At 36.6% G+C, this 14,692-nt stretch overlaps 1 protein-coding gene across 1 annotated transcript in view; it reads right to left on the reverse strand.

Annotated features, from left to right (window-relative positions):
- Positions 1-14,692, reverse strand: part of Fbxl17 (F-box and leucine rich repeat protein 17) — a 461,687-nt gene that overhangs the window by 432,242 nt on the left and 14,753 nt on the right. Inside the window, exon 4 of the mRNA XM_070036015.1 lies at positions 4,551-4,682. Coding sequence (XP_069892116.1) covers positions 4,551-4,682 — 132 coding nt within the window. The remainder of the gene's footprint in view (positions 1-4,550; positions 4,683-14,692) is intronic.

The raw sequence follows: 14,692 nt of genomic DNA on the forward strand, positions 1-14,692 counted from the left end.
AAAAGTGGTGACATTGTCCAAAAAGATGCGTTTTTCTAACTTATGTAACTGTAAACCCTCTATGGAGGTGTGGTTCAAATGGCAGAGTTTCAGTCATGAGCAAAAAAGCTGAGTAAGAGTGCAGTGTCAAGTCAACCCCAGTACAAGTGTCAACCCCAGGTGCAGCACAAAATAAAACTTTATTAATTAAAAAGAATAGTAAAATACCTGGTGCAGAAAACAGAGAAATAAAACAGAGAAAACATTTAGATTATGGGCTGGGAAGGTAGCTTGGCTAGTGCTTGCCTAGCACACATGAAGCCCTGGCTTCCATTCCTCAGGACTACAAAAACAGAAAAAGCCAGAAGTGGTGCTATGACTCAAGTGGTAGAGTGCTAGCCTTGAGTAAAAGCAGCTCAGGGACAGTGCTCAGGCCCTGAGTTCAAGTCCCAGGACTGGCAAAAAAAAAAAAAAAAATATTAGACTAGTTCCAGATTGTCAATAGCTATACAACTGCTGTGATTTGAATGTGAACCCCAAAACACTTTGGGACTCATACATTAGAAGCTCTGACCTCATAAATGAAAAAAATATGGAGAGTTGTATTATAAAAACCAATTTGGCCTCCTATTTGCTTTCCATGCCTGCTGTCACCCGCCCACCATGTCTATTTCCCTCATCTTCGCAATGGAATAGCATAGCAATACAACTCTCCTCAGAGTTCTAGTCCTCAGTACCACATAAACAGAAAAGGCCAGAAGCGGCACTCTGTGGCTCAATTGGTAGAGTGTTAGAGTTGAGCAAAAGAGGCTCAGAGACAGTGCTCAGGCCCTGAGTTCAAGCCCAGGACTGGGAAAAAAAAATCTTTGTGACACAAAAGCAATCATAAGGCTGGGAAGGTGACTCAGTGGTAGAGTGCTCTCCTCACAGGCATGAGGCCCCGGGTTCAATTCCTCAGCACCACATAAACAGAAAAAGTCGGAAGTGGGTGCTGTGGCTCAAGTGGTAGAGAGCTAGCCTTGAGCTGAAGAGCTGAGGGACAGGGCCCAGGCCCAGAGTTCAGGCCCCACAACCGACCAAAAAAAAAAAAAAAAGCAATCATAATAAAAGAGGCATGTGCGTGCTATATAACAGACTCACACTATATTTAAATTCCTCAAATCTATTTCTAGGATATACACAACTAGACAACTAGAACCATGGATTGCTTGTCTTATCAAAAATGACTGAAACAAATTTTTTTAGAAGATTCTACTTGTAAGATCTCAAATCTTTGTTTCACCATAAGGCACCTGTGACATCACTGTCCTTATTTTCCACATATAAACATCTTTCTAATGACACAGGAATCCTTTCCTTACTCTAACCTTTATTCTACTTAAAGGGTCACAAGAAAGAACATTCAATCATCTTGTTACATCATATATAATAAAGTTCACCTTGGAGCAGTCTACCTGCAGCTATATGACTTGGAAAAGAAATTTTCCCATTAATACCTAAGGAAAAAAAATTTTTAATGAGGTAAAACATCACCAGAAAGTAGGTGAGCTCTGCATCTTCAAAGTTACATCAAAGACACATAAAGCTATGCCACTGGAATATACAAAGACAATGCTGCCATCTAAAGGCCAACATAAAATACAAAGGGATATCTACTCAAACACTGCCAATATCTAAGAAAACTAATTTACTTACTACTTTGAATCAATAAAGCTTATCATTTAAAAACTACTATGCTTTCTTTTTGACTACATAATAAAGCTCTAATACTCCTTTTGATAAAATTCAGCTAATTAATAGAGTAAATCACTTGTCTAATTACAAATATCTGTCAATGTACAGGTGAAATTTTACTAATATCCTTTCTGACTATTCTCAGAATACCTCTATCAGTAATTAATATAAAGTATCTATTGTTAAATAACCAGTAATACTTGTCAAAAATAACAAAAGCCCAATTATTTACATTGTCAGCTTTCTCAGGAATTTAAATATTTCTATTTATTTCATGAATTTTTAAGCTAAAGACAAGTTCCAATGGGTAGGTAATTCAACAACCCAATTATCCAATAGAATTTGTTGTAAATGTACTTGAACCTTAAATGGAAAGGACACATTGCTGAAAGATTCAAGATTTAGCCAAATTACTTTGAATTGCCAATAAAATAAAAATATTTAAGGATTAAAAACAAATTCTGAACAGATTTCCTTAGAGTTAGGTATATGTTAAGTGTATGACAACTTTTCTTTCCTTTTTTTTTTTTTTTTTTTTGTGCCAGTCCTGAGGCATGAACTTGGGGTTTGGGCACTGTCTCTGAGCTTTTTTGCTCAAGGCTAGCACTCTATTACTAAGCTACAGGTTCCACTTCCAACATTTTGGTACTTAAGTGGAGAAAAAGTATCACCAACTTTCCTGCACCACCTGGCTTTGAATTATGCATGAGCCTCAGATCTCAGCCTCCTGAGTAGGAAGCATTAAAGGCATCAGAGTCACTGGCAACCAGCTCTATGACAGCTTTTACTTTTTTTTTTTTTTTTTTTTGGGGGGGGGGGTGGGCAAGTCCTGGGACTTGAACTAAAGACCTGAGCACAGTCCCTGAGCCTTTTGGTGCTCAAGACTAGCACTCTACCACTTAAACCACAAAACCACTTGCAGCTTTTTCTAAGTAATTTATTGGAGAGTCTCATAGACTTTTCTGCCCAAACTGGCTTCCAACAGCAATCCTCAGATCTGAGCCTATTGAGTAAGTAGGATTACAGGCATGAGCCACCAGCACCCAGCTTATGACAATATTAGGGAAAAAGTAATGTGAAAATGAAGAACTTTTGAAAATAAGCAGTTGTTTCTATTGGGAAACTACTAGCTGAAATTTTTTACTACGTCAATAAAAACAAATTTTTGCATTTACACAGAAACAAACAAATATTGATCAAAATCTACAAATACCATTCTTATTAAGAAAATAATTCTTAAGTTATGACTACTAATTTTGAGTTTATATTGAATATTAAGTCAAAACCAACAACAAATATAGCTGTGTTACCCTAAAAAGAGCTACTAGTTTAGTTTCTTTCTCAATTGTATTAGCAATTTGAAGATACTATGTCATTTACTCCTCAAAACTACAAACACACACACACACACACACACACACACAAAAAGACAAATATCAACAACACTAATACCAAATAAAGTTTACAGACCTTAAGGTATCTCTCAGGTGACAACACAAAAGCAGAGATAGCAGAGATTAAAATTTAGTCTCTCTGATCTACAAAATCTAATTCTCTTTACAAGAGAATTATATTCATATTGAATATAAAGAGGACTATCAAGTATTTTTAATTTATAGTGCTTTAATCTTTCTAAAATCTTTTGTTTTCGCAGTAATAGAATTTGAACTGAAGGCTTTGAGAATGTTAGGCAGGCGCTCTCTCATTTAAGCCATGTCCTTAGCTCTTAAAATCTTCATTAAATAATACTTTCTCATGAAAAGTGCTCATACTTTTAAAAAAATCTTTCAAAACTCATTTATATATATTTATCAAATTTTATAAACTAGGAAGGGCAACAAGAATATCTACATGTACTTTGGAGATACAATATAATAACAAGTCTTCTTTATAAAAATGCAATCTATTTATGACTAATAAAATACTTTATATTGTTTTTTCAATATTGGGAACTACCAATGCCTTCCCAGTAGCATATTTTGGTTAATCTGTATGATATACCTATCACAAAATAGGATATTATTAATAATTGTTAATATTAATATTATTCAGTCACAAAAAGGAACTAGGCATTAATATAGACTATAACATGGCTGAATCCTTAAAAATATCATAGAAAATAGCAGGCATAAAAGATCACATATTGTATGATCCTACTTATATAAAATATCTAAGATAGGAAAAATCATAAAAAGTAGATTAACAATTGCCAGGTGCTAGAGTTAGGCAAGAAGGGAAACAGGGAGGGATTGTTTACTGGGCAAGAGAGTTAATAAAAATGTTCTAGAATTTAAAAAGTAGATATTGGTGATGACTATAAAACCCAATGAATCATCTACTTTTGAATTACCTCCCAATCCAGGTAAAATGACTAGTTTTAAATATATTAAATACATTTAATGTGTCTGAGTTACATGTGGATATGCTTACAAGATGTATATAATTATCAATTATCAAAATTACTACTTTCACAAGTATACATTTTTCTGGGTATTAACATTTTTAATTCCCTAGAATTATTATTATGTCAACAACAACAGACATGTTTGGTAAACAAATTTTTTATTTTCCAATTTACTTGAGTTGGTTCACTGTCAGAAATTAGAAAAGACACAGTAATACATGCTAATAAGGAATGTTTATGAAGCAAGTACCACATGTAAGTTTCCAGTTAATTATATCCAATTTTGAAAATAATAGTTTGAGAGAATTTTTGCTTTTTGTTAACTATTATTTGTCTCTCAAGTAATAAAAATACAGAAGAAAATTTACCAAGTTTAAGTAATTTGGAGGTTTGAAACAAAATAAACAGCATGTACATGTAAAAGGATACTTACTAATTTGTTTTCCTGCATGTATATCCTCTGTAGTTTCAGGCAGCCTTTAGCTATGACAATCATGCCTTCATCTGAGATCTTGTAACACTGGCCAAAATGAATATCTTTGAGCTCTCTGCATTTTGAGCCCAGCTGTAAACAAAGAGAATTCGCTGAAAGTTCAGAGAATAGCAAAGGTAACATAATGCTAAAGAGATTTTTGTGTACTTGAAAATAAACATGCCAGAGTTAAACATTTATAAATATTTAAAAATAAGATAGAATATAAGCAATGTATAATATAAACAGTATTGTAAAATCCTTCCCACATTCTAACCTACTCCCCTGCTTCATCAGCTTTGTCTATGTCTATTAAAGTACATAGATTCAGTACCAATTCAAATATATCTTTATTTCCCTGAGAATTAACAGTTGGGGAAGAAAATAAGAGGAGAAAACAATACATAAATTTAAATTATGGGACATTCATAAAACTGAATATTACACATCCATTAAAAGTATAATCATCTGCCAGGCACTGGTGGCTCACGCCTGTAATCCTAGCTACTCAGAAGGCTGAGATCTGAGGATCTCGGTTCAAAGCCAGCCAGCCCAGGCAGGTTTATTGTCTCACTGACAATAAACCACTCACAAAACTGGAAGTGGCGCTGTGGCTCAAGTGGTAGAGCTCTTGCCTTGAGCTGAAGAGCTGAGGGACAGGGCCCAGGCCCAGAGTTCAAGCCCCACGACCGACCAAAAAAAAAAAAAGAAAAGAAAAAGTACAATCATCTGACAAATGAAATATTAATAAAAACATTACACATTAATAAAAATATAGCTGGGTGCTATTAACAAAACAATATAATCCTAGTTTCTCAGAAGGCTGAGATCTAAGGAACAGAGTTCAAAGCCAAGTTGAATAGGAAAGTCTACTAAAAGGTTAGAAGTGCAGCTGTAGTTCAATGGTAGTGTGTTAGTCTTGAGCAAAAAGCTCAGGGACAGCCAGGCTCAGAAGGCTGAGATCTGAGGATCACGGTTCAAAGCTAGCCTGGGCAGGAAAGTCCGTGAGACTCTTATCTCCAATAAACCACCAGAAAACTGGAAGTGGCGCTGTGGCTCAAGTGGTAGAGAGCATTTGCCTTGAGCTGAAACACTGAAGGACAGCTCCCAGGCCCAGAGTTCAAGCCCCATGACCAATTTAAAAAAAAGCTCAGGGACAATACCCAAGCCCTGAGTTCAAGCCCCAGAACCAGCATAAATATATGGAAGTTTTAAAGTATAATCCAATTTTCTAAAGAAATGTATATTTTAATACATATGCACATATGAGAAAAAGGGACTTGTATATTTGGTGCTAACAATTACCATTTTGATTAGCAAGTAGTTTCCCCTTCTGCTCACTGATCTTCTATCAAGCTTCTCTTTTAATGGCACTAGATTTGGACTCAGAAATGACATGTTCTATCACTTGAGCCACACCCTCAGCCCTTCTCATTTTATTTTTTTGAATACAGTCTCATAAACATATGAGACTGGTTGTCTCCTATGTCTAAGGCTGGCTTGGACAGCAGGATGACTGTCATATGTCACCTTGTCTAGCTTATTGGTTGAGATAAGGTCTCACTAAATTTTTGCCTTAACTACCCTTGAACCACAATCCTCTGGATCTCCACCACCCAGCAGATGAGATTATAAGCATGTGTCAATTGTGTCTAACCCCAATCTTCTCATTTTTAAGCCATTTTATAATAATAATAATAACCTTGTAATTTCTATTTCAAGTGAAGTGATTACATGAAAAATATGTAAGTTATTTTTCCAAGGAAAGTGATATCCACCCAATTATTTTATCCTAGGCTATACTACAATTGTATATTCCTTTAGAAATGTGAATGCCATGAACACAGAAGTTTGCCTGTTTTGTTAAATAATGTATCTCTGATGACCAATCTTTCATATACTTGATAATAAATATTTGCTGAATGAATAGAAGTTCTGACTGTGATTATACATGAGACGGCTTTTTTAAGATTTTTTTTTTCAGTGCTAGAGACAGAACTGAAGGCTTTATGTATGCTGGGCATGCCCTCTACCATTAAGCTATAATCCTAGTCCAAGAGGCCTCTTTGAAAATGGACACATACAGGAAAACGTAGTTGTAACCTCATATAACACTATATTGTAGTTAATTCTGAGATTCTAAATTGGGTAGAATTCAGAGTTTCAAAAGAGTGGTAAAGAAAAAATAAATACATATTCATTTTCACAATATCCTAAACTTTAGCCTTTCTTTCACTTACCACAAAAGGTTAGCTATACAGGTAGCTTTGTAGCAAAAGAAATAAAAGGTAATAAAAAGTAAATAGGCTAGGTGCTGGTGCCTCACACCTATAATCCTAGTTATACACTAAACCCAGTGCCAACACAGGAAAAACAGAAAATCAAGTACACTGCAAAACTTTAAAAGGCTCATATGAGGATAATAAGTCCAGGAATCTTAAAAATTCTACTTTCAGTACTAATTTAAACTTCAACTCACCTCCCCATTATTGTACATCCTGATTTTGCCCTCATTACATAATGGCCAAAAATTGAGTATTCACTGAGAATATACTATACAGAGCTAATAACAGAGATACATTGTAAAAAATGCAAAATCTTATAGTGAAAATGAAGAAATTTTTTTAATCTATTAAATTTTCCAGGGTAAAAGGAAATGATCTTACAAACTTAAAAGGTCTTCATCTGTAAGTCTAGCAAAAATGATGAAAATAAACCTATGGCCAGGCAAATATCATAAGATTTAAGATTTCTATCTTTAAAAAAGATTCTACAGACATCTAGGAAGAAAAAACCTTCTCATACAAATCAAACTGCTTTTCTTTTTTTTCTTTTCTTTTTTTTGGCAGTCCTGGGGCTTGAAGTCAGGACCTGCACACTGTCCCTGAGCTGCTTTTGCTCAAGACTAGCACTCTACCACTTGAGCCACAGCACCACTTCTGGCTTTTTCTGTTTATGTGGCAGTGAAGAACTGAACGCAGGGCTTCATGGATGCAAGGCAAGCACTCTACCACTAAGCCACACTCCCAGCCCAGCATCAAACTTCAATAACAACACTAAAGGCAAGCAACTGAACCACACCATCATATTCTGAAAGAAATAATCTAAGATTCCATATGCAAGGCTATAAATTAAGTATGAGGGTATAATTAGAGATATATCATATATGTAAGCTCTCAAAAGATTTATTTTCCATGTATATTTTATCAAGGTATATAGTTAGAATCTGTAGTTTAAAATTAAAAAAAAAAACTTGAGAATACATCACAAGAAAGACATCATATCTTGGTAATAGGAGATTATAATCCAGTATCACAATGAAGAAAACACCTAAAAGATAAAGCTGGAGATACTATAATAACCACTAATTCAACAGTACTATATACAAGAAGTCCAAAATAGAACCTTAAGGATATCTCAGGCAGACTTGCTTTAAGAAGTTAAATTTGGGGGCTGGGAAGGTGGCTCAGTGGTAGAGCCCTTGCCTTGCATGCATGAGGCCCTGGGTTCGATTCCTCAGCACCACAGCCAGAAGTGGCACTGTCGCTGAAGCAGTAGAGTGCTAGCCTTGAGCAAAAGCAGCTCAGGGACAGTGCTCAGGCCCTGAGTTCAAGCACAAGGACTGACAAAAAAAAAAAAAATAGAGTTCAATTTGATTAAATATCAACATGGAGATACACCAATGCAACTAGGAGAATATTTTGACTGCATTAGTGCTGGAAAAAGAAACATTTATTAATTCCAATGAAAACTAGATGGTAAAGAGAAAAGCTAGATACATAACTGTCAATTGTGAATATAGGATATTCTTTAACAAAAATTACCATTATGTCATAAGGTAACAAGATAAGAGACAGCAAAGTGAGCTAAGTCTTCACTTTCCATAAAAAGAAATCAGTTGCCTAGTTAGTGTAAAAAAACACAGACAAAGGCTAGGAATGTGGCTTAATGGAAGAGTATTTGCCTGGCAGGCATGAAGCTCTGGGCTCAATTCCTCACTACCACTTAAAAAAAAAAAAGCGGAGCCGGGTGCTGGTGGCTCACGCCTGTAATCCCAGCTACTCAGGAGGCTGAGATCTGAGGCTCGCGGTTCAAAGCCAGTCCGGGCAGGAGAGACCATGAGACTCCTATCTCCAATATACCACCAGAAAACCGGAAGTGGCGCTGTAGCTCAAGTGGTAGAGTGCTCTCTCGCCTTGAGCTGAAAAGCTGAGGGACAGCGCCCAGGCCCAGAGTTCAAGCCCCACGATGGACAAAAAAAAAAAAGGGGGGGAAGTGGCGCTGTGGCTCAAGTGGTATAGCACAAGCCTTGAGCAAAAGAAACTCAGGAAGAGTGCCCAGACCCTGAGTTCAAACCCCAAGACTAGAGTGGGGGAGGGGACATGAGACAGACAAAATTGGATTGTATTTAATAAGGAGACATGTTTGGTTCATCTATATACTTCTTCCCCTGAGAAATAAATAGACTTAACTTCCATAATTGGAACCACCCTGTTGGGCTCTCTTAGCTATTGCCTAAGTCAGCTAGACAAACTAGAGTCAAGTTAACAAACCCATTTAGATCTGATAGTAATATTCCCTATCTTAGAAGTTTCTAGGTAATAAAGTTCTTATTTCAGCCAGGTGTTGGTGGCTTGTGCCTATAATCCTAGCTACTCAAGAAGCTGAGATCTGAGGATCATGGTTCAGAGCCATGATTCAAAGAGTCTGTGAGACTCTTATCTCCAATTAACCAGCAGAAAACTGGAAGTGGCACTGTGGCTCAAAGTAATAGAGCACAAGCATTGAGCAAAAAAATTCAGTGGCAATACCCAAGGTCCCAAGTTCAAGTTCCATGACTAACAAAAACAAAACCAAAAAAAGTTCTTATTTCTTTCATCTATCACTATGTCATGTGCACGCATGCATATGTGCCAGTACTGGTGCTTCAATTCAGAGCTCTTGCTTGGCTTTTTCCTTCAAGGCTGGTGCTCTATCACTGTGCCATACCTCCACTTCTGGCTTTTTACTAGTTAACTGGAGATACAAGTCTCATATCTCAGCCTCCTGAATAGCTAGGATTAACCACCAACACTGATCTTATTTACTTGTCTTATTTGTCAATGTCATCAGATCTAGGACAATGAAGAAAATACATCTTAAGATGTCAACATTTAGCACACTTCCAACAAACATTAAAAAGTACACAACAGCACCAGTGGCTCACGCCTGTAATCCTAGCTACTCAGGAGGCTGAGATCTGAGGATCGCAGTTCAAAGGCAGCCTGGGCAAGAAAGTCAGTGAGAATCTAATCTCCAATCAACCACTAGAAAACCAGAAGTGGTACTGTGGCTCAAGTAGTAGAGTGCTCGCCTTGAGCTGAAGAACACAAGGACAGCATTCAAATCCCAAGCCCAGAATTCAAATCCCATGTGACAGAAAAAAAAAGGCATAAGGGACAGCCAAGAACCATGAGTCAGCTACATAAGGTATTATGTGTTAATGTCAGCAGAAAAAAGGAACTAAGTAAGCACTTATGTCTAGAAATTTCCAGAAATTAATGTCAGAAACCAAACACAGAATCAAGAAGCTCACAAAATATATAGGATTTTCAAACTACAGAAAAATCAAAAATAATGCAAAAATCTTGGAAGAAGACAATTTTTTTTAATCAGCCAGACACCAGTGACTCACATCTGTAATCCTAGCTACTCAGGAGGCTGAGAGCTAAAAGCATCACAATTCAAAGCCAGCCCAGGAAGAAAAGTCCCCATGAGACTCTTTTTTTTTGTTGTTTGTTTTTTTGGGTCTGGTCATGGGGCCTGAACTCTGGGCCTGGGCGCTGTCCCTCAGCTCTTCAGCTCAAGGCTAGTCCCTCAGCTCTTCAGCTCAAGGCTAGCGCTCTACCACTTGAGCCACAGCACCACTTCTGGCTTTTTTCTTTTTGCTTATGTGGTGCTGAGGAATCAAACCCAGGGCCTCTGGCATGCAAGGCATGCGCTCTACCACTGAGCCACCTTCCCAGCCCCGTCCCCATAAGACTCTTATCTCCAATTAACCACCAGAAAACTGGAAGTGGAGCTGTGGTTCAAAGTGGTAGAGCACTAGTCTTGAGCAAAAGAGCTCAGGGATAGCACCCAGGCCCTTAGTTCAAGCCACACAACTGACCGATAAACAAAAAAAACGTTAAAAATTACATCTGATTTCTCCTCTGAAATATGTAAGCAAGAATATAGTGAAATATTTAAAATTTTCAAGCCAGGCACCAGACAGGATGATCATGGTTAGAGGCAAACACAAGCAGGAAAGCCCAATTATCCAGCAAAAAGCCAAAGTGAAGCTGTGTCTCAAATGGTAGAATGTTAGCTTTAAGTAGAAAACACTACATAACGATATCTGGACCCTGATTTCAAGGCTCAGTACCAACACACACACACACACACACACACACACACACACACACACACACACACACACACACACACCACATGCACCTGCACAAGCACACACACAAATGAATGAGTGAATGAATGAATGAAAATTTGGTATACAAAAAAAAAAGATTTTTTTTTAACGCTTACACTTGGACTTGAACTCAGAGCCTTTAGCTCTCACTTGGCTTTTGCACTCAAAGTTAGTGTTCTACCATTTGAACCCATTTTCATTTCCAGCTTTTTGCTGTTTCAGTGAAGATAAGAGTCTCATGGCCAGATGCTAGTGGCTCATGTCTGTAATCCTAGCTATTCAGGAGGCTGAATTCTGAGGACTGTGGTTCTAAGCCAGCTCAGGCAGAAAAGTCTCCATGAGACTCTTATCTCCAATTAACCATTCAAAAACTGGAAATGGCACTGTGGCTCAAGTGGTAGAGCACTAGCCTTGAACAAAAATATGGTCAGGGACAGCACTCAGCCCCGGAGTTCAAGCTCCACAACCAACAAAAAAAAAGAAAAAGTGAACTTGAAAAAAAAAAAGTAGCTTGATTGAAGAGCACAAGTAGAGCAAGTATAAGGTCCAAATTTGATACACAGACAAAAGAAAAGGAAAGAAGAGAATTTGAATTAGTTATAAACATACATAACTTTATAGACAGAGCGTAGTGCAAGAAAAGGTATCAGGGATAAATGAGATGCACATGATGAAGCGGACAATACCTCAAAATCTATGTAATCTATAACATGTACACATCTAAACATTAACTGTCAAAATATCTAAAATAAAACCCGACTACACTACAAAGGGAAAAAACTGAATCCACTGTTACATTTGGAGATTTTAATATCCTTCTATCAGAAATGAAGAGATCTAGCAGAAAAATGAAAAAATAAAAAAATGATAAGGAAGCCAAGTGCCGGTGGCTCACACCTGTAATTCTAGCTACTCAGGAGGCTGAGATCTGAGGACCGAGGTTCAAAGCCAGCCTGGGCAAGAACGTCCGAGAAACTCTTTATCTCCAATAAACCACACAGAAAACCTGAAGTGGTGCTCTGGCTCAAGTGGTAGAGTGCTAGCCTTGAACTGAATTGCTCAGGGACAGCACCCAGGCCCAGAGTTCAAGACCCATGACCGACAAAAAAAAAAAAAGCAAAAGGATAGTCTGGAACTAGTGGCTCATTCATGCAATCATAGAAGGGTGAGATCTGAGAATTATTTCAGGATAATCTCATCTCCAATTAACCAGGATGTGGAAGTATGGCTTAAGCAGTAGAGCACCACCAGCACTGAGTGAAAAAAGTGACAGCATGAGAGGTCCTAAGTTCAAGGTTCAGTATACGCACGCACACATACATACACAAGGAACATACTGAAATCAACATACCAGCACATCAACTGGATATATAATAACATCTATAGATTATTTCACTGATCAGTATCAAAATATACACTGTTCTTGGAACAATCACGAAGACAGACTATATTCTAGGCCATAAAATCTAAGTTAACAAATTTAAAAGATATCATAAAAATGTCTGCTCTCAGATCATAATGCAATTAAACTAGAAATCAGTAACAGAATGATCAGTAGGAAAATCCCAACATGTGTCTAAATAACATACAGATCAAAGAAACCTCTAGAGAAATTTTTAAATTATTTTCAACTAAAAATGAAAATACAATAGGTCATAATCTATAGAATAAGTCAAAAACAGTGTTTAGAGGAAAATTTTATCTTGGATAGTATTATAAATAAAACTGATTTCCATTCTTATTTAGGTTGTTCACTGATTTTTTTTTAAATACAGCTGATTTTTCTTCATCATGGATCTATACTACAAATTTAAACAGGTAAAACCATTCCAAAGTTTTTTGTTAATTCATTTAAGCTTTTATATAAAAGTACGCCATCTGAGAGCTGGGAATGTGGCTTAGTGGTAGAGTGCTTGTCTAGCATGCATGAAACCCTGGGTTCAATTCCTCAGTAACACATACCCAGAAAAAGCCAAAAGTGGAACTGTGGCTCAAGTGGTAGAGTGCTAGCCTTGAGCAAAAGAAGCTCAGGGACAGCGCCTAAGCCCTGAGTTCAAGCCCAGGACCAACAACAACAACAAAAAAAAAGTATGCCATCTGCAAATAAAGATGATTTTACCTCTTTTTCTCCCATTTGAAAGCATATGCCAAAGTACTTCAGTTTGAAATAGAGCACACTATATGAGACATGCCAAAAGTATGCATTTTTCTCTTGTTCACAAAGGAAATTTTTCCATTATTCATTACAAAGTATATCAGATAGAGGTTTGAACATGATCCTGACTGTATTGAGGACTTACAGGATAATTTGTCAGAGAGGGGTTTGAATTTCTCCAAATACTTCTACTCCAATTAAGATGTTTCTGTGGATATTTTTTTTTTCATTCCGGCACATACGTTATTGTGGTATCTTACAGTGATTATTGTATATTGAACCACCTTAAATTCATGGGATAAGTCAAACCAAGTCATAACATATAATCCCTTCAATAAGCTGCTAAATTCACTCTTCTATCAGTTTTATTAAATATATCTGTAATCATTTACATTGCTTGGCTGGCTGGCTGGTTGTCTCACGAGACAGTTTATTGTGCTGTCCTGTCTGGCTTTAAAAGTACAATTTTAAAAAATTGTTTTAAATAAATAAATAAATAAATAAAAGTCCAATTAAGGCTAGCTAGCCAGGTGCCAGCTAAGATGTGAGCACTGAGTTTCAAAGCCAGCCCAGGTAGAAAAGTCCATGAACTCTTATCTCCAATTACAAAAAAAATAAAATAATTTAATAGTAGAAAACAAGCCTTAGCAAGTAGCCAAGCCCTGAGTTCAAGCACTGCTAATGGTACCCAAAAAAAGGATAGTAATGGTGACCTCAGAGTAAGTAAGTAAGTAATGTCTCTAACATTTGGAAAGAATTTAAGAGGTGTTTCTGATTCTTTTTTAGATGTCTGGCAAAACACACTAGTGAATTATTTGATCCTTGACTTTTGTTTCTTCAGAAGATTGTTATGTTTATTCATTTTCTAATTCTTGAGCTAATTTAGGTTTTGATTTCCAGAAATTTGTCCATTTAATCCAGGCTGCCCTGCATTTAATAACTGTTGTATGGTTATTCAAAGTTTGCTCAAACTTTAATATTTCTGTAAATCAATAGTGATGTCTTACTCTTGTTAATTGTATAGTGTTTTGAGTTTTAAATCTCTTTTCCTCAGCCTATTTACAAGTGTATCCGTTTTATTGTTCTTTTCAAAGTATATAGTCTTAGCTTCATTAGCTTTTTCTACAATCATCTGTTCTCTATTTTGTTTAACACTGATCAGTATTATTTCCTTCCTTCTGCCACTTTCAGACTTAGCTTGTTCTTCACCCTCAAGTTCCCTCAGCTATATACATAGGTTAGTGATTTCAGCAGACCATAAATTTGAATATGCAGTATGTTCATTTTCACTCATCTCAAAGTATTTTCCAGTTTCTCTGTGATCTCATAAATGGTCCACTGGTTATAAGAATATGTGGTTTCATTTTTCTATTCTCCAGTTTTTCTGACCATCATGGCATGATGATAGGACAGCTACTTGTAAACTACACTAATTGTCCTAATTTTAATTTAATAATGAAAAAAAACCCTTTCCAAGAATTTACATTGTAAGCCTCAGGAGAT

The sequence above is a fragment of the Dipodomys merriami genome, unplaced genomic scaffold, assembly GCF_024711535.1.
Source record: "Dipodomys merriami isolate MVZ:Mamm:240054 unplaced genomic scaffold, mDipMer1.0.p SCAF_27, whole genome shotgun sequence".
Classification (NCBI taxonomy): domain Eukaryota; kingdom Metazoa; phylum Chordata; class Mammalia; order Rodentia; family Heteromyidae; genus Dipodomys; species Dipodomys merriami.